The sequence below is a fragment of the Ambystoma mexicanum genome, chromosome 4p (genome assembly GCF_040938575.1).
Source record: "Ambystoma mexicanum isolate Mex_15411 chromosome 4p, UKY_AmexF1_1, whole genome shotgun sequence".
NCBI classification, from domain to species: domain Eukaryota; kingdom Metazoa; phylum Chordata; class Amphibia; order Caudata; family Ambystomatidae; genus Ambystoma; species Ambystoma mexicanum.
In genome coordinates, this window is record NC_090927.1 from 96289996 (window position 1) to 96314738 (window position 24743).

Genomic DNA, 24743 nt, shown 5'->3' on the forward strand with positions numbered 1-24743 from the left:
GGAGGCGGCCAATGTACTTGCCCCCTTCATCACCTCCTTCATGAATGCTTCATTGAATCAAGCACCGTACCCAATAATCTATAAGACGTCTGGGTACTACCGCTACTAAATCCCTCCCTCCTTAGACCCAAACAACCCGTCAAACTACAGACCTATCACAACAGTTCCATTCTTGCTAAAAATTCTGGACCGAGCAGCCTATCTTCAGATACAGTATTACTCGGAACCTAACAATTTGCTAGGACTGAGACAATCGGGATTTAGACCAAGACATGGGACAGAGATGGCGCTCATTGACTTGAAGACACAAATTCAGATTCTAAAAGACAAGGGTAAATCTGCCTTACTCCTACTACTTGACTTATCAGCTGCATTTGACTTGGTGAACCATAACATTTTATGCAAACAACTATCATCTGCTGCGCACTTCTCTGACCAAGCAAACGCATGGATAGAATCCTTCCTTAGTAACAGATCCATGAGGGTCTTTCCACCATCGGCATCAGCCTTACCGATGCCAGTGACTTGCGGGGTTCCACAGGGATCTTGTGTTTCCCCAACTCTCTACAATGTGTTTACCAAGCCTCTCTCTGGGTGTCACGTACACCAGTTATGTGGATGATACCCAGATACTCATCCCTATTACTGGTGATCACATTGTAGACAGACCCTCAACACATCTACAGCACTATACAAACTTGGATGGCAAAGCACAGGCTATGTCTCAACGATGACAAGACTGAACTGCTCCTCCTTGGCTCAACAACCAAATTGAACAAATTAGGTACCTTTTTCACCTCATTCAATATTGACGGCAATATTATTAAAGTAGCCAATTATATGAAAACTTTAGGAATCTATATTGACTCCGCTCTCACTTTAACGAGATAGACTAATGCCTTGGCATCTTCCACGGCTTATACTTGCAAGCTTATTATGGTCTGCCGCCCTTACCTGATGATAACTAATTGCATTTCAGTAGCAAGAGCATTAGTCTTATCGGAGCTCGATTATTGCAATACGCTTTACCCGGGCACATCTCAACAAAACTTCCACAAAATGCAAGTTATGCAAAATAATGCCATTAGATCTGCATGTAACATTCATAGGAAACAGCATATCACAGCAACCAGACAGACCATAAAATGGCTCAACATCAAGCAAAGAGTAGATCTGAAGTTACTCTTACCCACAAGTGCCTTTACAACCAAGCCCCTACCTACTTGTCTAACACTTTCTCACGTCACTCTTCGACACAACCTACTAGAACTGCTCAGTCTCATTGTCTTTCCATCCCACGCTTTAACCAACAACGTGTGGGGGGGGGGTTCAGTTTCCCAGTCCTTGCTTCAAAGAAATGGAATGCACTCCCCGTATCGATAAGGAAAGAACCATCCTACTCCCTATTCCGTATTAAGGTTAAAGGTTGGTTCCTTGAGTAGGACTCCAACCCGTCCGCTCCATAACTCGAGTCACACTGAGAATCTCCAGACTCGATCACTATTTAAGTGTCACCTCCTGTTGTACATACACTACTTCTGCCCCTCTGTAATAGTTGCCTCTTGTATATGTGTAATATTTGCAAATAATTGTATGTCATTTGTGCATTATGACTATATGTGATGCTTGTATATTCATGCCTGTGTAACTTGTAAGATTAGCGCCCAGATGCCTCAGGGCTCGGCTGCACTTTACAAATAAATAAATACAAATACAAATGTGGCACCTTTAGTTCCCCTCCCAGTGGTGGGAGTTCCTTTTGAGAGGGTGGGGATTGACAGCCTTAGACCCTCCAACCTCTTCAGGCATCCAATTTATATTGGTTGAGGTAGACATACCTATGAGGACTGTTACTGCTCAGGCAGTGGCTAATGCCCTCCTTGTTATCTTTACCAGGGTTGGTTTTCCTAATGTGGTCATCTCTGACAGGGGGGTCACATTTTATGTCCCACTACATGCAGACCATGTGGAAAAACTGTGGAGTGACCTACACGTTCTCAACAGCCTACCATCTCCAAACCAATGGGTGGGTGGAGAGGTTTAACAGAACTATGAAGAGCATGATAGGTGCTTTAGAGGAATCCCTTAGAATAAAGTGGGACCTTCTACTGCCATGCCTTCTGTTTGCTTATAGAGAAGTCCCTCAAGCAGGGGTTGGTTTCAGCCCCTTTGAACTGCTCTATGGTCATCCGGTTAGAGGCCTTTTTGCCCTAATCAAGGAAGGGTTAGAGAGTGCTCCTTCCCTCAAGCCAGTGAGAGTCACTGACTATGTGCTATGTCTCCAGAGGAGAATGGCACTCATGATGACAGTAGCTTCTGATAACTTGAAAGCAGGTCATGCTGTGGTCAAACATTGGCATGACCAGAAGGCCAACATGGTGGAGTTTACTCCAGGCCAACTTCTTCTAGTTATGGTACCTGCAAGGCTGTCAGAAAACTGAAGTAGTAGGATCCTGCAGAAGTGATGCTGGCCCACCTAGCCCCCTAAGCCTGCCTGCTCAACAATCCTGCTTCTTTAAAACTATTGGCCAGGCAAACCCAAGGGGAAAGGGGAATGGAGAAAACAACAAAAGACCAGAACTCCCACTGCAGGTACTTCAGACTGTCTTCACGGAAGGTTTTGACTCAGATGGGATGTTCCTAAAAGGGAAATACAATTTTAAATGAATCCGTATTTCTAATCACTTTCTGACTACACTCTATATAATATTTTCTCCAATTACATTTACCTGTTGCCTAAGCTTGATTTGCCAATAGGCTGCTTCAGAAAGATGTATGTTGCTGACTGTAGATACTCTTATCAATATCTCTTCTATTGATCTTTCTGCTCTCTTGATCTCTTAATATCTTGTAATCCTTTTAAAAATATACCCAAAAAATATTGTAGTTACTATTGTCTATAATATCTATTTACTATGTGCACTAGGAATCATAAATTCTATAAATGTGTAAGGTTGATTACCTTTTGTTATTCTGAAGACTCTTTGTAAATAAATCAGCTGTTAAGTTTTTAGGCTCCAATTCATATACGGAGTGCTTCTCAAATAAGATGTCTCTTGCTAAAACATATATTTCTTCAGATAAAACTCTTAGTTGACAAGGAAAATAATAGCTCACAAAACGCTGCGTAAACGGGCTTCAAAATGCTGTCTTTATATTGTTTTCTTTTCCGTTACAAGCAACGTATAAAAAATGAGAAAACAATGAGAATTCAAAATGGCCGCGACGTCGTTATGTCCTTTCTTCTAAACCGCGCTGGCAAATCCACTGAAATACGCGACGCAAGCTCGAAAACCAAACGAACAAGAAGTTAGTTTAATACATTAATGAATTACAGTTAAATGTTAAAAATACGGCGATTAGGAGCCGCACGCCTTATTAGTATATAAAAAAATAAATGTACACATAAAAATGATTTGCTGAACCTTCTTTATATATTTTCATTAAAAAATCCTTGACTTATTCCTCTTAAAAATATTAAGTACTCTTAAAGTTTAAAAACGAAATGCACAATTAAAAATCTTTAAATGAATAACAGTTCAAAATTATTAGTCTTCACTTAAAAATTCAGAAGTCCACTTAGCTTATTGATGTTCATTGGACTAGACTCTTCACTGGCTCAGCAAACTGATTCACACTGGATTTCTTCTACTGTAGTCTTCTCCTCCAGTTTACTTGACTACAATTACTAAAATATAATTGGAACTCACAAAAGGATACTAACTCCTTTAAAATGGAAACTTTAATTTAAATTTAACTGGCGCTAACACATATATGACCTACTCAGATGCAAACTTTAATCAAAGGCAGTTGAGAATTGTTAACATTCTAAATGACATCACAATGCTGCTTGCTGTAACTAAAACAATCACTGCTGTGAAAGTGTTCCACCATTTTGGCTTGGGAGCATTTCATCTTTCTAATTGAAAGTTCGTTAAGGGAAAATGGAACAAACTAAAAAAAATGAAATGTTCTACTCTCTAAACAGAATGTATTTAATATTTCAACCACCCTCCCTTTCTAACTTTCCTGGAATAGTATTTAACATACCTTATTCTCCCAAAAACCTTGTCAATGTGAGGTACAAAATGTGAAAACCTGACAAAGGCAGAGGGATTTACAGGACAAAAGGATTGGACCCTTCAAGGTTGTGGGCAAACCTGGAGAGGTCAATTATTTAGTGGACTTGAGCTATCCCAAGGAGGCTCCTAGGGTGTATCACACTAACTGTCTGAAGACTTATGTTTCCAGACCAGAACTAGGAGCTTTGCTTTTAGCCTCTGATCAAGAGGAGGAGGAGAGTGAGCCTCTCCCTGATCTCGGGGTACAGCCTTCACGTGAGAAAATTGAAGGAGTAAAACTCTCTTCAGATCTGATTCTGCAACAACAGGAGGAGTGCAAGGCTGTGTTAAATAAGTGTGCCTCCCTGTTTTCATTGACACCAGGCTTGACCCCTTAGGGCCTCTATGGTATTGTCACTGGTGACAGTCTCCCTGTCAAACGCAGGGGTTACAGGATTTCAGACCATGTAAGGTCCCACATAAAGGAAGAGGTCAAGAAGATGCTTTATCTTGGGGTAGTAGAGCCATCTACAAGTCAATGGGCTAGTCCAGTTGTACTAGTGCCCAAAGCAGGAACCAAGGAATTGAGATTGTGTGTGGACTATAGAGCTCTTAATGCAGTCGCCATGACTGATGCCCATCCTTTACCCAGGACAGGTGAACTGCTGGACAAACTTGGTTCAGCCAAGTTCCTCAGTACATTTGACCTGACATCAGGCTATTCGCAAATAGCTCTGACAGACCATATCAAGGAGGAAACTGCATTTTCCACCCCAGGAGGCCTCTACCAGTTTAAGGTAATGTCTTTTGGACTAAAGGAGGCACCTGCTACATTCCAGAAGATGGTGAATCAAGTTCTGAATGGGTTGGAGGACTTGACATGGCCCATCTGACCATAAAGGCCAGCAAATGTCAAAAGGAAAGTGGTCTACCTTGGATATGAGGAAGGAGGAGGTGAAATTGGGCCATTGCCTAGCAAAGTACAAGCTGTGCAAGACTGGGCCATGTCTACTATTCAAACACGTGAGAGCCTTTCTTGGTATCGCTGGGTATGGGAGCCTTTCTTGGTATCGCTGGGTACTATCGGAACTTCGTTGAGAACTATAGGACCATAGCTTCCCCTTGAATGTGATCTCCTCTCCCAAAATCCCCATCAAGGTCCGGTGGAATGATCAGTGCACTCAGGCTTTTAAAGGATTGAAGAAAGCCCTTTGTCATGCTCCAGTCTACAACCAATCCTTCATTGTACAGACAGATGTTTCTAATACAGGGATAGGTGCAGTTTTGAGTCAGCTGGATGAGAAAGGCAGGGAACACCCTATCTGCTTCAACAGTAGGCAACTGAAGGACCATGAGACAAGGTGGGCAGCAACTGAATGTGAGTTTTATGCCATTGTGTGGTCTCTGAAGAAGTTTAGACCATACTTGTACGGGCCTACCTTTGTAATTCAGGCAGACCACTGTTAGGGGGAATTCTCAAAAATGTGGCAATTCCTCCCACCTTAGTGCCCTCCAGCTCTTTTGCTAAACCTTGGGACTTTGAACTTTTCAATTCAATGTGTTTGTTTCTTTTTGGTTATGGAGTCTAGCCAACACCATGGCCATCATCTGTTACAATTGTGTCACAAAGCACCTTCGGTGCAGTGCCACAGGGACGTCTTCCAGTTTTCCCAAGGCTTAAATACCTTCTATGGGATCAACTAGTGTTTCCCAGAGCAGTAAAGTGAAATTGACTTTACTTAGCATTGTACTTGCTAGACCCAGCACACCCTATCTTACAATAGAGCGCTGGAGGGGTTACTTAGTATTCCCTGTGTCTAAATGCTCATGTAAACTTTTTTTATATTACTCTTTCCTCAGTTGACTGGCTGTTGTCAGTGGTTTCGTTTTGAACTACCATGGTTTGCATTTACCGTGACCGTTTGCGGACCGGTAACGTTAACCGCGTGAGTCATCTTTTTCAAAATGGCGTCCAGCCATCTTTGCTAAAATGGTGCCCGGTCTTCTTTTTTCACCAGGTCTTTGTGGGAAGGTCCTTCTAGAGAATTTCACTGTGCGCCAAACCAGGTTTGGTCTCTTTGTTCATTTCGCCTTTGGCGGGGTTTCTGACAGAAACTAGCCTCTGGCTCGAGAGTGTCTGGGGTAGGCAGGAAGTGAGGGAGGTGCCCGAAACTCCATGTGCTTCGTCTCCTTCCAAGCCAAGAGACTCGCCTTTTATTCAGTTCCCTCCCATTCATTCTAGCCTAGCTGTCACTCACCCAGCAAGGTGGCTGTCCTTGCCGGACAGTCAGCCAGCCAATCACCACAGAGTGCATTTGGGTCTCCTAGGAGACTAAGCACAGGGAGTTTTGGGCACCTTCCTCCCTTCCTGCCCACCCCAGACACTCGGGCGCCAAAGGCGGCCTTCACTACTGAAGCCCGCCAAAGGCGAATGAACAAAGGGAAAAAACCTGGTTTGGCGTGCAGAGACAAACTCTAGAAGGACCTTTCCAAAAAGAAATGGCGAGAAAAGAATACTGGGACCTGTTTGAACAAAGGGGGCTCAGACGCCATCTTGAAAAACATGGCTGCCGCAATATAACGTTACCGGAGCTACGAATAGTTCGCGGTCGTGAAAAATCATGGTAGTTTGTTTTAAAACCACTGCCACCAGCCATTTCCATAGGAAAGGGTAGCATTTGACTGCTACATGAGTATCTAGACACAGGGGATACTAAGTAACCCCTCCAGCACTCTATTGTAAGATAGTGTGTGCTGGGTCTAGGAATTTAAAATACTAGTAAAGTCAATTTCACTTTACTTACTCTGGGAAACAGTAGTTTATCCCAGAGAAGGTATTTAAACCTTGGGAAAGACTGAAGGGTGCTATGTGACACAAATGAAAAGATGACGTCTATGGAGTTGTTTAGACTTTATAACCAAAGAAAACGGAGGTAAAACACATATCAAAATACATGAGAGAGTGGGAAAAAGGCTCTCACACTCTCCAGATGAAAAAAACAAGTCCTCAAAATCCAGCAAAGTTGCTGGGGGTCTCTAAGGTGAAGGGAATTATCACATTTTTCAGAATTCTCCCTAACAGCCTATGGATGTCATTGATGGAGTCGATCTTGAGGTATAGCTGTGTCTCAATGGCATATTGGTGGATGTTGATTTTTTGTGTGGCTAGGAGGGCTCTTGTATGTAGTGTTTACTCATTTTGTGTTCTATCCCCAACTGATTTGTTATTGGAGAAACCTCACAGTGATGGTTACACTGGTTAAGAAACCTGTTTTGTCTTTAGCTTCCCCACCCCTCCATGTTTTTGGTGGCTGGCCCACTCCTACTCACATCGCCCACCCCCTTCCTCCTATTTACCCTTTCTCATTGTAGTCTTTGTTACAGCCTCTCGTTTTGCTATACAGGGTTCACACAGTTGTAACGCTGAATGGCCAAAGGAACATAAAGACGTAAAGGTAGAGGAAAGCTGTGTGGATAGGACCAAACGGAGGTCAGCAAAAGTTGCCATCTACCACCTTCATGAAATTGCTACAGAAGAGCTGATAAAAGAGTGGCCCAAGCGCAAGGTGTTGCAGGACTTGGTCCCAGATGAAAGGAAGGTAAGATTGGGTTTTGCGGTTCTGACCCAAAGGAAATTAGTTACGGTAGGATGTGTTCATTCTTAAGCCAAGTAAAAACGTGTTTGAGTGTTTAGTTTTAGATATTAAGCATCACTTCTAAGCTGAAACTATTACATTAGTGTGCATATAGCAGGGAGATGATTTGTTGGGAGGGGCACACACCTTGTGGGTGGTGTTTTTATGTTTACCCACCCATTGACTACCCATGACATGCTAATCCATCTAGCCATTTTCACCCTAAACACATACTCCTGAGATCTCTTGGAGTTATCTCTTTTGAGCAGTAACATCAAACCCTTGCCTGCCAGTGTGTTTCACTGAGAGTTAATGGCTTAATTGCATTTGTAAATATCTTAACATTTTAAGAAAAATGTCTTGACCAAGTGTGCCTTCAGCCACTTGATTTGTATCTGTTCCTTGCAGCGAAGTCCTGTTAAAACCAAGGCATTTGTCAGTGCTACTGTCCTACGCCCAGGTGATCAAACCATTTTCCTGCTGTTTCCTTAGCTATTGCAGTCCGAGCAGTGCCTAGTAAATGCCTATCCTATGCTGTGGCCAGTCAGGAGGGCACTGCCACTCTGGGGACATGTTTCACATGGTTTTATTAAAGAACAATTTTAAGACCCAACATTTCCTATCACTATGGGTGTTCCCTACGTATGTTACTGTTAGGAAAGCTTTTTCTTTTGAGCAATTTTCCCTCCATTTCTATGTACCCCCAAACTTGTTCCTCTGTCCTGACTTTTTATAGTGAAATGAAGCCTTCAGCTTCACTCCAGTGCACTTGTACTCATTGTTATGGGGAAACTGACCAGTCCATAAGGCTGTCGGTACTGGGAAATTGTTTCCCTTTTCTTTATACTTGTTATCTATTTTTTGGGGAACTTTTTATCATTACACAATGCATCTTACAGTGCAATGCAATGGGGTTATTTGTATATGACCCTAGGCCAACACACAAGGATGTTTTACTTACCTATGATGTGCCTATCAGGCAATCTGGTGGCAGCAGTTGCATTTGTACTATTTTTGCAATATTTTTCTTTAGCCTTACTGTGTCTTGATACGAATTGTGGCTAGCGTCCCAACATGGCCGTGCCACAACGTTTTTGTTTGTTCTTTTGGCCATCTTGTTCTGTGACCACCTTGCCAGATCAAGACATTTCTTTTGAGCTCATGCACTTGCCCGGGAAAGCCTTTATTTTCGTAGGCAAGTTCAGGGCTATGTGTGTGTTCCCAGGAAGTGGGCTGCCGTCGTCTGGTCCCAATCCACATACTGGTGCCTGAATGTCTGGTGTGCATGCTTGCATGAGACCCTCAGTGGTACGTGATTGGACCACTGTTGGTGTGCATGAGTGTGGCAGACCTTGCCATTAGAGGGCAGTCTGGCACTCGCCTGACTTTGGATAAGTAGAGGAGTCCTACAGTCATGCCAGAAAGATCCTGCATTATCCTGAAGGAGCCAAGTATTCTGTCCAGCCAAGTATTCTGTCCAGCTGCCAAACGAGTGAAACGACTGGGGACCCGTTAGAAGAAGGTCTGGCAACCAACTTCTGCTGCAATCCTGGAAGAACCCTGTCTGGCTAGTAATCTTGACCCTTGGGGTGGTGGCAACAATCACTGTAACGATATATTGGTAGACCACCATTAACATGGGGAGTGTCCCCCCGATTCCCCTCCAATTAAGATGACCCACATCACATCAATTATTTTTGTTCAGCTAGTCTGGTCTGTGACTCGCATAGAGCTACATAGATCCCTCCCACTCTGCCAGCAATGAACAAGAACAAGGCAGGGGTACAGAAGAGTATATATGTTGGGGAGAATGTTCATTTTTGTGCTAATTTCCCCTCACCTTGGAGACCCCCAGCGCTTTTGCTGGACTTTGGGGATTTTTTACTTTTATTCCTATGTGTTTTATGTGTTTATTTTTGGAGTATGACAAACTCCATAGGCATCATCTTTTTACATTGTGACACACAGCACCTTCAGTGCAGTGACACAGGGAGTCTCTTAGATTTCTCCAAGTTTGAAATACCTTCTCTTGGAAAAACTACTGTTTCCAAGAGCAGTGAAGTGAAATTGATCTTACCTTTTGTAACTTTGTAGACCCAGCACACACCATCTTCCATAGAATGCTGGAGGGGTTACTTAGTGTCCCCTTTGTCTACCTTCTCAAGTAACATATTTAGGTTACCCTTTCTACAATGAATGGCTGGTGGCAGTAGTTTACTTGTTCCTACCATTGTGTTTTTACCGCAGGCTGAACCGCCCCCACCCCCCTCAGCTGCAGTATTGCACCCACGGGTGCCCATTTTGTCAAAAAGGCCCCAGTCTTCTTTTTACGCCATTTCTTGTTGTAATGGTCCTTCTTGAGATTTACTCTACGTGCTAAACCAGCTTTGGTCCCTTTGTTCGTTTTGTCTTTAGCAAGCTTCAGTGCTCAAACCCGCCTCTTACTCCAGCGTGTCTGGCAGGGCAGGAAGCAAGGGAGGTGTCCGAAACTCCCTGTGCTTAGTCTCCTTGGTTACAGGAATGCACCCAAAGGTGCTTGGCCGACTGGCTGTCCTGGAAGGACAGCCACCCTGCTGTGTGATTGACAGCTAGGCTGCGGATTAATGGAAGAGACTTGTATAAAAGGCGAGGTCTTTTGAAAGGAAGGCAGAGTCGACTGGACGAAGGAATCTGAAGAACTTGGGAGAGTCGCTTGCTGCAACTCCTGGACCGTTGGTTTGCCCGAAGAAGCCCTGCTGCATTGCTGAAGCTCCATATTCTCCTCGACTAGAGAAGCCCTGCAAAGGACGACTTCTCCCCTTGGGTTGGTGGGACCAATCGACCCCAAGACTAACTCGATTGAAACCCCACTCTCTGCTGGCTGTACTTCCATTTCTGCTGCAGGAAGCGAGTGCCAGGCCACAGGAACACCGTATCAAGTGCATCGTTTTTAAGCCGGACCCGAGCTCCAGCAAGAGCCTACTGAGGGTTCAGGGTTGGAAGAGCACGTTAGAAATGTTTGAGGGAAAAAAGACCGAAGATAATTTTTTTCTAAATTACCTTGAGTCTTTTTTCCCTGAACATTTCTGACTTGGCCCACACCCCTATCCAAACTCACACCGTTTGATTCAATTGATAACTCGCAGTAGGAGGAGGAATGGGGGGCACGTGTACAGGAACAGGCCTTCCCACAGGAAGGGAAACCTGTCTCCCATGCTCTTCGGCTGGTGGAACCTGCTGCAGAATCTCTGGCATTTGGAGTTTGTCCCCGTCTGTTAGGCAAGATTATATGCAGTACCCTTACGGTGCACTACAACAACCCTGACCTCCTGGCAGTAGTATGAGTCTGTACTACACAGGTTGGTAGATTGGACGGGTTGCCAGGCTTGTATTAAGAGGGGTCATTGTGAGCTGTAGGGGAGTTGCACAGAAGTTCGCAGTGAGAAGTATTCAAGCAGACACTTCCACACAGGGTTTCTTGATAACATTTATTAATTTATTTACCAGTCAGTTTATATAAGCCTTGTTCAGAAGAGAGCACTGTAAAACACCACACAAATATACTTCAAAATTATACACTCAAGTTCAGAATCAGTAAATTCCCATTTGGGATGGCATGCAGCAGAGACCTACACCCACAGGTGACTTCAATTGCTAGGGTGCTGTTGACATCCATGTATTACTGTTGGCATTCAGCATTTAGTTAAGAACCAGTAAAAAAGGAAAAGTTTATTAGAGCAGACAAGATGCTACAAATATTTCTTAAGGAGGCAAATACTTTCAGATCCCCCAATAAAAGTAATTCAGTTAAAGCAGGCTAAGCCAAAGTCAATAGGCAAGAGTCTATCTGGGGTGAAGCACTTCTTAGAAAAGTATTTGCACAATGTTTCCGAAGTCTTTGATGAAAAGAAGAATCAAATGTAGGACCACATGCTGATTAGACTTGTGAGTAGTAGAAGATGCAAGCAACTCTACAGCAAGAGGTAAGTTCTCTTAGACTTTGTACAGTACCTTTAAAATGAAAAAAGGATGCAGCTGAAGACTTTTGCTCCTGTGCAGCTCTGCAGATCTCACTGTTCCTGGGCCTCAGTCATGGGGACGAGAGAGGGCGTTGTAGCACTCCTGCACTGGGACGGTCAAAACTTGCAACCGGCAAACTTCACTTTCAGTGGCTGTTCAGTGTTTCAGCTCCTCGCATCTACTGCAAATAGCAACACAGGGGTTCCTGGCTGTTGAGATGGACTTTCCTTGTTTCTGTGGTCCCGTACTCTGTTGAGGGGGCTCAGGCTCGGTCAGTCCTGCTTCCTAGGAGTCCGGAGGATCTTCCAAAATCTCTAGGCCAGCTTAAAAGCAACACACACAATCTAGTGTTCCTCTCCCTGGCTATACGGTTTCCAGCAGTAACTCTGTGGAAATTCAACCAGCTCCGAGATGGATGTCTAGGTGGCTTACTTTGGAGTTGATTGGTCCCATCAACTCAAGGGGAGAAGTCGTCCGTGCAGGGGCTTCTCTGTCGATGCGAACTTGCCGTTTCGGCACTGCTGGCTTCACTGGGCAAACCAACGGTCCAGGAGTTGCAGCAGGCGTCCGCGTCAAGCTCTTCTTCGGTTCCTGCATCCAGTGGTCGACTCTGCCTTCCAAGCCAAAAGACTCGCCTTTTATTCAGTTCTCTCCCATTAATTCCAGCCTAGTTGTCCAGTCACCTAGCAAGGGTGGCTGTCCGTGCCGGACAGTCAGCCAGCCAATCACCACAGAGTGCATTTGGGTCTCCTAGGAGACTAGGCACAGGGAGTTTCAGGCACCGGCCTCCCTTCCTGCCTACCCCAGACACTCTAGAGCCAGAGGCGGGTTGCACTTGTGAATCCCGCCAAAGGCAAAATGAGCAAAGAAACCAAATCTGGTTTGGCGCGCAGAGTAAATCTCAAGAAGGACCTTTCCACAAAGAAATTGCGAAAAAAGAATACCGGGGGCCATCTTGACAAAGATGGCTCCCGTGGTTGCTTTACTGTAGCTGCGATCGCAGCCTGCGGTAAATACACACCATGGTAGTTCAAACGAAACCACTGCCACCAGCCATTCAGTGAGAAAAGAGTAACATAAAATGTTTTACATGAGAAGCTAGACAAAGGTGATACTAGGTAACCCCTCCAGCACTCTATTGTAAAATGGTGTGTGCTGGGTCTAGCAAGTTACAATGGTAAGTAAAGTCAATTTCCCTTTATTGCCTTTATTGCTCTTGGAAACAGTAGTTTATCCCAGAGAAGGTAGTTAAACCTTTGGAAATCTGGAAGACTTCCCTGTGTCACTGCACTGAAGGTGCTGTGTGACACAATGTAAAAGATGATGCCTATGGAGTTTGTCAGACTCCACAACCAAAAGAAACACAATGTACAAAATCACATTAAAATACATAAGGGAGTGGGAGAAAGGGTCTCACTCTCTCCAGGTTAAAAAAAATCAAGTCCTCAAAATCCAGCAAAGTTGCTGGGGGTCTCTAAGGTGGAGGGAATTAGCACATTCTGAGAATTCTCCCTAACAAGGCGATACATTGTATCTCCCCAGCACTCCACATAAGGTGGTGTGTTCTGGTTTCACCAAATAAAATGTAAAAGGGATCCAAAGATCCTTTCTACCCTTGAGAACTGTATTTCTCTCAACGTTAGCCAGAGAAAGTAAAAAGGGGAGCCCATAGGGCATCCCAGCAACAGGCCTTATTGCCACAAAGTTGTCAAAGAGGATAACTTTAAAAAGACACTATGGAGATTCTAGAAAATGACGCCGATTAAAATATTAAGAGATTAAAGGTTCACACTCACAGAGGTATAAGGAAAAGTAATTCACCAGTAAGGCAAAATATTCTGGGGTTGACACAGGCCAGGAAAATGTTTCATTACTATGAAAATGTTACCTAACACCGGCCACAGACCCCGGGATGCAGGGAAGCCAGGCAACGTCCTGCCGGGCAAAGTTCGGTTAGAAGGAACCCAAGAGTAACAAACCAAGGAAATGAGAAACAATAAAATAAACAACCAAAGCATGTCTGTAAGTGTGAGAAGGGCATCTAGTCACCCGCCTGACACGGCACAAACGCGTCTTAAAAGACCCAGTGTGACATCCAGTCGGAAGCGGCTGTTCACACAGTACGGCAGAACTAACGCTCAACTAACAACTAACTTCCCACGCTAATGGATCCGCTCCTCTAATTCTGTCGGCTCCTTCCAACACCCACACAGTATCTATCTGTGCAGCGTCAGCATGCTTCTAGCATCTATTTGGTGTTCCTTTGAGCAGCATCAGCGATGGAGGCCCACATACCTACCACTGCTGCTATGATGCCTGCCTGACCCGGAGATCAGTGCCAACATTACATGTGTTCTTGGACATCACATGTGCTTCTGGATACTAAGGTATTGCTGTGCTTGGAGTACCTCTCTGTGTTCTGGGTTCTTCCCAGTCATCGTATCCTCATCCTCTGGAGAGTCTCCTTGTAGGCTCTGAGCCGTGTGCTTTGAGCCAGTCTTTCCACCACTAGACAGGGTGAGCCGAGCTTGGCATCCTGTGGTGGGTAACATCTGTTGTGCTGATGCTGTGGGGACAGTTTGTGCCCCGCATACCTTGATTGCCTGTGGGGGCCCTATAGTAGGTTTCTGTTAAGAGGGATTTCTGAACTCTGACCTGGTGGGCAGAGGTTCAGAATGCCAGCATAGTTTCTTGGAACAGGGTAACCTTCTTGACAAGCCAGACCAATCAGGGTAGCATTGGTGGCTGTCAAGATTAGGTCTCAGGAGGTGTGAGGGTGATCGAAGGCCCACAATGAGCGCACACAGCAAACACTACAAATTACTCTGTCAGGTGTATATCAAAAATACATATACATGCTGTAGTGCACCTTCTACTACTCACAAGTCTAAAGGCTTGTGGCTCTACATTGATTCTTCTGTTTCTTCAAAGACTTCTAAAACATAGTGCAAAGACTTTTCTTACTTACCTGCAAAGAAGTGCTTCAGCTCATATAGACACTTGCCCATTGACTTTGCCTTAGCCTGTTCCACTGAATTACTCTGATTGGGGGATCTGAAAGTATTTGCCTGCTTAAGAATGTGTGTGTTCTCTTGTATGTTCTAATAACATTTTCCTTGGACTCACTCGAAAATGACTCTAAATGCAACAGTGATATATTAATGTCCCCAGCACCCTAGATATTGAAGTCACCTGAGGATGTCGGTTGTCTGTGGGCCATCCCAAAAGGGTACTTACTGCTTTAGAGATATTAAGAGTGTGTATTTTGTGAAGTATATTTGAGTGGTACTGTTATATTGCTCCCTTCTGAATGAGGCTTACTCTGACTGATAAATTAATAATTGTTTATTCAAGAAACCTTGTGTGTAAGAGTTTAATTGAATACTTGTCACTGTGAATCTCTGTGTAACTCCCCTACAACTTATGCGATAGGCCTGGCTGCTCAACATGTTACCAAACTGTGTAGTACAAGTTTATACCAAAGGTTGGGTTTCCTAGGACCTGTAGTCAGGGTTGTTATAGTGCACCCAAAGAGTACTGCATACAATCGTGCCTAACAACGGCACCTCCACCTTAAACTGAAAACAAGCCTTCTCTGAAGTTTTCCTGGGCCATCCAGTGAACTATTCAGCTTGCATGGGACCTTTGCCTTACGGCTTGTTGCCGCTGATACGACTGACTCTGGAGCAGGTTGCGAGGTGAGGCATTTTGGTGCTGTCTGGAGCCTTAAACCTCTTCTCCAGCCTACTTTTAACCACCGGCTCTGTAAAAAGATGCTTCAGAGTATGGAGGCCCTCCTGCCAAACATGATCCAGAATGGGTATGGAAAACACTTCCTTCCTGCATTTACCCAAGTGGTCGAAGAGGAAACAATCTTTCTTATCCTCATCTGGAATCAGACCAAACTCCTGGCATGCCTTAGACATCATGGAGTGAAACACATATTAGGGAGAATTCTCATTTCTGTGCTAATTCCCTTCAGCCTTCGAGACCCCCAGCTCCTTTGCTGGACTTTAGGACTTCATAATTTTAACCCTGGAGTGAGTGAGCCCTTTATTCTCACTCTCTCATGTGTTCTGATCTGATTTGGATAATATTTTTCCTTTGTTTTTGGAGTCTGACAAACTCCAATAGGCATCTACTTTTTGTAGGGTGACAAACAGCACCTTCAGTGCAGTGTCACAGAGAAATCCTGTAGATTTCTCTTAAGGTTTAAATACCTTTTCTTGTGTGGACTACTGTTCCCAAGAATAGTGAGCTGAAATTGACTTTACTTACCTTTACTCTTACGTCCCGTCCCCTGCCCTCCACACTGTTTGGGCGTCCCTTACAAGGGACGGGAGACAGAACCTTTTTCACCAGTCAAAAACCTTCTTCCCCTTTAAATTTAGAGGCACGCGGGGGTGCGGCCCAGGGAGCATGCGATTCCATGACTCTGACCTTCTGGCACCACACCCCAGTCCCCTTTTGCACGTCAACTGGAATAAGCCGAATTCACCAGCGTTCCTGGGTTTGGCTTCAGCCATGTAATTCCAGGCGTGGATACTTCTTCTTTGTCTTTTTAATCTTTTCTAACATTCTGGTACCTTGGTCCTGAGGCGTCGCGCTCCTCTCCACCGCATGTCGACTTCTACAGGGTTCAGCAGGCGTCCATCCTGCAACGGGCTCTTCCCAACTTCAGACCCCCACGCCCTCTGCCTACGTTGCCTTGGCCCAGACCACGGTTGGCAATCATGTTAGACGTGTGACTCGCTGGTCTTGAAGGCGCTGAAGAACAGACTTGCCAGGTGGCGGGAGCTCTTCCAGAGGTCGCCTCCTGAGGATCTCAAGAACTTCATGAGGTCGCCTCCTGAGGATCTCAAGAACTTCATGAAGCATCGAACCAGACCCAAGGTAGGGAACGGTCAGGTCCTTCTACCGGCACGTGCACTGAGGCTGCTTCAGCTACCGGCCTTCGGGTCGAGGGATCCTCTCGGGCGCTGTGTTGAGGAACCGGAAGGTTCTTTTACCGGGTCTACACCTGAGCGTCTACGCCCTAATACTGGCAATACATCTGAGGGGGTGCCTAAACGCAGCTCTACCGACCCCTAGGTCGAGGGTGTAACACCTACCGGGCCTAGGCCCAAGAGCAGGGTAGGCCCTGTGATCCACACACGAGTTTTGGACGAGGCCGGGCCCAACGGGCTGAGCATCACATGGCAGGCAGCTTGACAAAATGGCTGCTTCGCCAGAAAGAAGCACCCGTCCAACGCCATTCCAGGAATTCAGCGAAGGAGTGTCAAGGTTGGTCTGGCCTCAACCAGGTATGTGGCCTACAGTCTACCCCTCAGTTGCGCAGGGCGGCTTTCCTTGGCGTCCATATGGATAGGGTACGCAACAGCTCCAGCAGCACCCTGCTAACCCATCGGCACCCCCTGCCACCTCTTTGGCCAGTGAGGAGGTGCTCTTCGAGAAGTTCCTCGGCCTCATGAAGTCACCTCAAATGGGGGTTATCATCAAAGACGCCATCAGGGAAATCATTCTTGCCATGCTAGCAGCACCACAGACGCCCCCAGGCCCTGGTGCAGCCGCCGCCTCCGGCTCCAGAGCCAGCTCTGCAACCTCCGCCATCAGCCTCTGGCTGCGTTCTCTGTCCCCCAGCCTCCGGCGCCAACTACTCCTCGTCCTCTACAAGATCCTCCAAATACGCGGGATACGGATGAGGAGGAAGATCCGGACACGCCATCCTCAGCCAGGGCCTTCCACAAACATCTTGCTGGTTTGGCAGAGTACCTGGGACTCCCCCAACCCGAGGGCGAGCTGCCAGCAGATGGGGTTCTGGCTGAAGTCCTCACGCGACGCCCCCCTGCCAAATCGGGGATTCCTATGCAGAACGATGTAGTATCGCTGGCCAAGAAGGGCTGGCTCAAACGCCACTCGGCCCATCCGGTCAGTTGACGCCTGGACGCCAAGTACAGGCAGGTGGCAGAGGATACACTCTTGCTTTCGGCCCATCCTCAGCCACACTCTTCGGTGATCACTGCAGCATCCCTATACCCCAAGCCTCAGTCGTCCTCGGCCTCTTATTCTGCGGCACTGCTAGGCAAGGAGAAGATCTTGGAGGTATATGGCAAGAAACTCTATTCCAATGCATCTTTACATCTACGTCAGGCCAACGCCATGCTGGATACCTCCAACCAGAGATTATGGCAGGAAATTGCGGACTTCCTCCCGGAACTCCCCACCTAGAGCCAATCACGCTTTAAGGTGGGGCTAGCTGAAGCCAAACTGGTGGCACATGACCTCATGGACTCCACAGTGGCTCATATCGATACCTCAGGCCGTGCCATCTGTATTGCCACGGACATTAGGAGAACTGCCTGGCTCCGGGCAACAAAATTCAACCCGGATGTCAAGGAGCGCATTCTAGATCTACCGTTCGTGGTGGGGCGGGGACCTCTTCCACTCCTCTACAGACGAGGAGCTGGGCAAAAAGGAAAAACGGCTCACAAACAGCAAAGTCTTTATCCATCCTTCCAAAGACCACACCTAAATCGTACACCCAATGTCAGCAGCGCTCGGAAAGGGGTCGTTCGTATGGAGGGTTCCGCTGCTTCCATTAACGCAGATCCAGGCAGCCGGACCGCTCGCCGTCTTTGAGCCGGCGCAAGCAACACAAGGGGGGGGGGTGTGGGGGGGGAAGGGCATTTTACAGTCCCTCTCCTCAGCGACAGCCCCCGAGGGAAAGAAAACATGACACGGCCCTTTGGGTCCACGTGCCTCCGGTGAGGGGCAGGCTTGCCCTCCATGCACATTTTTGGCGCCAGAAGTTCGCGGACCCCTGGATCCTCTCTGTAGTATGCACGGGGTACCGCCTTCCTATCACAGCCTCTCCTCCCCCTCCCCACCGCTCCCACAAATTGGGACAGCAACTCTTTTGGCGGAGATCTGGTCACTCGTAGAGAGCCAGGCAGTGGAGGAAGTCCCAGCCTCCCAGCGAGTCTTTGGCTTTACCTCCAGGATTTTTGCTATTCAGAAGAAGAACCAGGCGGGCCTGAGCGTTGTGCTGGACCTTACCACCCTCAACCTCTCCTCACCCCTGCAAAAATTCAAGATGGTTACGCCAACTTTTATTGCGGAGACATCAGACAGGGGAGACTGGATGTGCTCCCTGGATCTGAAGGATGCGTACCTAGACATCCCAATTTGGCAGCCCCATCGTTCTTTCCTATGGTTCAGGATCATGGGCTACCATTTTCAGTACAAGGTCCTTCCTTTTGGTTTCAACTCGGCCCCCAGGGTCTTTACCAGACTCATGAATGCCGTGGCGGCCCTCCTCAGAGCACAGGGTCTCCACATCTACCCATACCTCAACAACTGGCTCGTCAGGGCTACATCTCCGGAAGCGGTTCACCACTCTTCCCATGCCCTAGTGAACACACTACACGATCTGGGCTTCTTGCTCAATCTCAAGAAGTCTCAGCTGCAGCCCATGCAGCCTCTGACCTTCCTGGACCTCATCTGGGACACGTGCTCTGAGAAGGTCTTCCCGTCGGAGGACAAAATCTCAGCCATCAAGAGGGTCACCGCCCACTTCCTCAGCAGAGAGGTGACCTCGGCATGGTGGTACCAACATCTCCTGGGTCTACTGTCAGCGGTCCTATTAGCCGTTCCGCACACGAGACTAAGGAGGAAGAGGATTCCGCTGCACTTCGCGGCCTCATGGAACCAGTAGAGGGGTTCTCAATCCGAGATGATCAACCTCCCTCCATCTCTCCACCCGGACCTAACATGGTGGTCCAGGGACTGCAACCTACAGACGGGCAAGCCCTTTCGGCCGCCCACCCCACAGGCCACCTTCACCACAGACTCCTCGCTCGAGGGCTGGGGAGCCACCCTGGGCGGCCTCTCAGTCCACGGCACCTGGACTCGACAGGAGCAGGAATACCATGTCAATTGGTTGGAGCTAAACGCCATCTGCCTAGCGCTCAGAGCATTCCTACCGCTTCTCAGGGGCAAGGTTGTCCTCATCCAGACAGAAAACCCGACCATCATGTACTATGTCAACAAGCAGAGAGGCACCAGATCCCCTCCTCTGCGCAGACTGGCGATCAGCATGTGGGAGTGGGTCCTAGAAAATGACATTTACCTCACGGCAATCCACCTCCCGGGGGAATCCAACCTGGAAGTGGACAGGCTGAGCAGGCTGGGAGCAGACAATTACAAGTGGCAGCTAGACAACCGCGTTCTTCAGGAGATCTTCAACACGTGGGGTCACCCCCAAGTGGATCTCTTTGCCACCCGGCACAACAAGAAGTGTCCCCAGTACGCATCCTGGCAAGGTCAGGGCTCCGATTCTCTGGGCGACATTTCACCTCCAGTGGACCGGCTTGAAAGCCTATGCCTTTCCGCCCACTCCCCTGATCCACAGGGTAATTTGCAAAATCAAGGCGTCTCGCCGACTCCCTATTATTCTGATAGCTCCATGGTGGCCGGCCAGGCCATGGTTTAAAGAGCTTCTCAGCCTCTCGGAGGTGCCCCCGATTCAATTCCCGACGGGCCCAGCACGTCTTCTGCCACAGCCAGGGGTAGAGTCATCTACCCTGCCCCAGGGAAAGTAGCTCTCACAGCGTGGTACCTGAGCCTCTCACAGGGCGATCTGGAGATCATACAGGGCACCAGGAGCAAGTCACCAGGGCCCACTACAAAAGCAAATGGACCAGATTCTGCCACTGGGCAGACTCCAAGGGTATCGACCCATTGGCGTGCACTTTGGACGACGTGCTCTCCTTTTCAGCGCACCTCGCTCATTCAGGCGTGCAGGTGGACACCTGCCGCACTTACCTTGCAGCCATTGGGACGTACAGGAACTCAGAGGAGGGCATTTTCTCCTCCTCCAACCCTAGAGTCAAGAAACATCTGACGGGCCTCGCTAGGCTCTACCCGCCTGTAAGGAGACCGCACCCTGTGTGGCACCTTAACATAGTCTTGGGCGCCCTGGTGCACAAACCATTCGAGCCAATGTCTTCCGTGGACATCAGGCTGGTCACCATCAAGACGACCTTACTAGTCGATCTTACCTCGGCTCGCAGAGTTACCGAGATCCAGGCACTGGTCACCTCTGAACCATATACCACCTTTCACAAGGACAAGGTAGTCATGCAGACGCACCCGGCATTTCTGCCCAAGGTTCCGTCTGTGTTCCACTTGAACGAGGAAATTGTCCTTCCTAGGTTTTTTCCCGATCCCAAGGACGAAGCACAGAGAGTGCTGCACTGCCTGGATGTCAGGCGTGCCCTAAAATTCTACTTGGACAGGACCAAGGGCTTCCGCAAGTCGGACACCCTGTTTGTCACTTTCGGAGGCTCAAGACCAGGCTATCAGGCCTCGAAGGCTTCCATATCCCGCTGGATGGTCTCTGCCATAAAAGAAGCGTACAAGGGCCAGCACAAGCTACTTCCAGCCAACATGCATGCCCATGCAGTCAGGGCCAAGGCAATGTGCCATGTCCCTTGGCAAGTCATAAGCAGGGCGGCCACTTGGGCCTCTCCCTCGGTGTTCTGTAAGCATTACTATTTGGATGCCGGCTCTAGATCGGATGCGGCCTTTCGGACAGGCAGTTCTCAGGAACCTATTTGCTTAAGGAGGGTCTCCTCTCCACCCTGGGGCTACATTCAGTTGTAATCGCCCATACAGTATGGAGGAAAGGGGACGGGACGTAAGAGTAATTATAAGTTACTCACCGTAGTGACTAACGTACTCTTAGTCCATAGTCCCCTTTCCTCCATACGTCCCACCATCTCCCCCCTAATAATACTGGTGTCATTAGGCAATGTTAAATCGATTGTCGACGCTTCAATGGTGACTGAGGTGTGGCGCTGGAGGGTGGAGTCAGGGCAGCGCATGCTCCCTGGGCCGCACCCCCGCGCTCCTCTAAATTTAAAGGGGAAGAAGGTTTTTTCTGGTGATAAGGGTTCCGTCTCCCGTCCCTTGGAAGGGACGCCCATACAGTATGGAGGAAAGGGGACTATGGACTAAGAGTATGTTGGTCACTACGGTGAGTAACTTAGGATTTCTCTTTGTAGGTGCAGCACACACCATCTTATGTGGAGTGCTAGCGGTTTACCTAGTAGCCCCTTTTCCTACCTACTCCTGTAAAAACGTTTGTTCTCCAGCATGGGGTCTGGCATGGATTCACATGCTCATGAATATTCCCCGTCGTCAGGCTGGGAATCCTCGGTAAAGAAAAAACCAGTATCAGTTTCGTTTCTGATCTGTCTTTCGTAGTAATAACCAATCACTGGTCTCTGCGTCATACTGACCACAGCCAATGACTGCCCTCTACCTAAGCACCGCCTCTGGCAGCCATCTTCAGATTTTTACCGCACGTTCATGTGTTGGGATCCTCGTGCTATTGCTCTCGAGCGTTAGTGCTTTTTTTTCGCGCTTTTTTCACAAAAACTTCGATTCTTCGGTCAAAAGAGCCTCAAGCTCCACCGATCCTACATCCGATCAACGGGGATCCGTGTCGGATTCATCTGTGCCCCCTCAAGGGTGAAGATTTCGTCGAGCTACACTTCGGAGGACTCCAGAAGCTTCTCAGGCCCGGTCTCGGAGATGGCCCAGGAGAAGGGAAGCTCGACGCCCGGAAAGCTGTTCAGGGTCTGCCCTGGATGCCAGCTGCAGAACGTCTTCAAGGAGGACGAACACTCTTTCTGCCTTTACTGCCTTCATGAGGACAAGACGCACGTGGAGAAGGACTGTGCGTTTTGCGGCAACATGTCGGAACGGACCATGAAGGACCGCCATCAACGTCTCGCCAACTGGCTGGAGGGTAAGAGCCCGTCTGGCGAGAAGAAGAAGAAATCCGAGCGGTCTTCTAAGACCTTTGAGGGCGCCCCGGCGACGGGGGCCCAACATAAGGCCAAGCACCGCGAGTCCGCTGGCACCGGGAGCGCCGAACGGTCGGGCTCTACGGGCGCCAGGCAGGGCGCACCCTCCCCAGCACCATCAACCACGAGCCAACGCTCTGGGTCGGGTAAGAGGAAGGCCGAGCACCCGGCGAAGCTCCTGGAGAGGCCCCGGTCGAGCTCTAAGGCAGAGGAGGAGCGTGGCAGTGCCCCCTCCCTCAAGGATAAGGCGGTGAGCGCACCTAAGGTGGTGAAGGCCTTGATCCATCCGACCAAGCCCTCTATCGAAACGGTCGCGGCGGCCCTGGCTCAGCCTGTGGGGGCTACACCAGTGGTGGCGACCTCAGGGCCCAGAATCTCCCTGCCTCCTCGGAGGGAGTCTTCCTTTGTGCCCATCGATAGGACCCCCGTGAAACCCTCCGTGGGGAAGAAGAAGGGGGGGCAGGGCGTCGTCGTAGATTCGGCCTCAACCTCAGAAGAGGAGCTGATCGAGGTCTTAAGCCACGGCCTAGGCGTGGAAGAAGGCCAGCCCGTCGGAATGGACCCCGACGCAGGTGACGACGACGACATCGTCGAGGATACCGACGGGGCCCCTGCTCGCCCGTCGGATTCCCCTCTGCCAGCGCCGCAAGACAACTCGGCGGCCATTTTGTTGGCCATACAGTCCTTATGCTCCGAGATAAGGACGAGGCTACCGTTACCGACGGAGGAACCTCTCCCGTCGGGGGATCCAGAACCGGGACCTTCTGGTGTTCCCCCTACCAAGAAAAGAAGGATCCATCCACCACCTCCTTTTCAACCGTCGCGCCCCGTCCAGCCCTCCTCCCCGTCCACCCGAGGGGATGATACGGGGACTGACACGGCAGCGACGGGTACGGACGACGAGGCATACGACGAGGATTTTCCGTCGTCGCCTCCCACCAGGGCTTCTCTGCCCGACGAGATCGGATCTTTCCACTCCATGATCTCCAGGGCTTCCGAGCTTTTCCAACTCTGCCCTGAGGAGAAGAAGAAGGAAGGCTTCCTTTACCAGCGGCGCGAGGCCAAGAGGAAGACGGTCCTCGCAGTGCCTCTGCTGGACGACATTTGGGATGAGGGCCTTTCCCTCCTCAAGAACCCTTCCACGACGCCAGCTAGAAGAGACCGGTACGAGAAGAAGTACCGGGTCCCGGACACGGCCCCCCTATGCCTCCGGGCGCAGCCTACCCCGGACTCCGTCGTCTCCGCGGCAGCCAGGAAGAAAGCGGGGGGGGTGCGGCCTCCACATCGACTTCCCCGCCGGACGGCGAGGGAAAGAAATTGGATGCTCGGAGAAGTCCCTGCATATCAACGTCCTGGAGCTCCGTGCAGTGTTTTGGGCCCTCAGGTCCTTCCTTCCGTCCCTCAAGGGCAAGGTGGTGAGGATCTTCACCGACAACACCACCACCATGTTTTACATCAGGAAACAGGGCGGAACCAGGTCCCCAGCGCTGTCCAAGGAGGCGCAGGACCTGTGGCATTGGGCCGTCGCCCAAGGGATTTTTCTGGTGCCGTTTCATCTGGCAGGGATAAAAAACACCATCGCCGACTCACTCAGCAGGGAGCTGCGCTCGTGCCACGAGTGGGAACTACGGCAGGATCTGGTGGATCGCCTCTTCCGACGGTGGGGCACACCCCAGATCGACCTGTTCGCGACGGCGACGAACACCAAGTGCCGGAGGTTCGCCAGCAGGTTTCCCCAGACGAGGAGCATGGGCGATGCCTTCTCGTTCCCCTGGGAGGGCCTGTTCCTCTACGCGTTCCCTCCCTTGCCTCTGCTAATCCGGCTCGTCAACCAGCTCAAGAGGTCACGGTGCAGGATGATCCTCGTCGCACCTGCGTGGCCGAGGCAGATATGGTTCCCGGACCTTCTGGACTTGTCAGCGTCCCCGCCGATCAAGCTGCCGGCGGACGCGGATCTACTCTCCAGGGAAGGAGGCGCCATCCTCCACCACGACCCGAAGTCGCTGAACTTGCAGGCCTGGCTCCTGCAGCGCTAGAGTTTGGAGGATACGACATACCGGCCGATTGCAGAGAGGTTCTTGCAAAGGCCAGGGCGTCCTCGACTCTTAAATGCTACGGACACAAATGGAAGAGGTTCTCTGTCTGGTGCCACGCACAGAAGATTAACCCTCTACGGA

The 24743-nt window shown here is 48.9% G+C and overlaps 1 protein-coding gene across 3 annotated transcripts in view; it reads left to right on the forward strand.

Annotated features, from left to right (window-relative positions):
• Positions 1-24743, forward strand: part of ZNF512 (zinc finger protein 512) — a 337392-nt gene that overhangs the window by 219519 nt on the left and 93130 nt on the right. For all 3 annotated transcript variants that reach the window (XM_069605439.1, XM_069605440.1, XM_069605441.1), the window contains one exon: positions 7466-7660. In XM_069605439.1, the coding sequence (XP_069461540.1) occupies positions 7466-7660 (195 nt within the window). The remainder of the gene's footprint in view (positions 1-7465; positions 7661-24743) is intronic.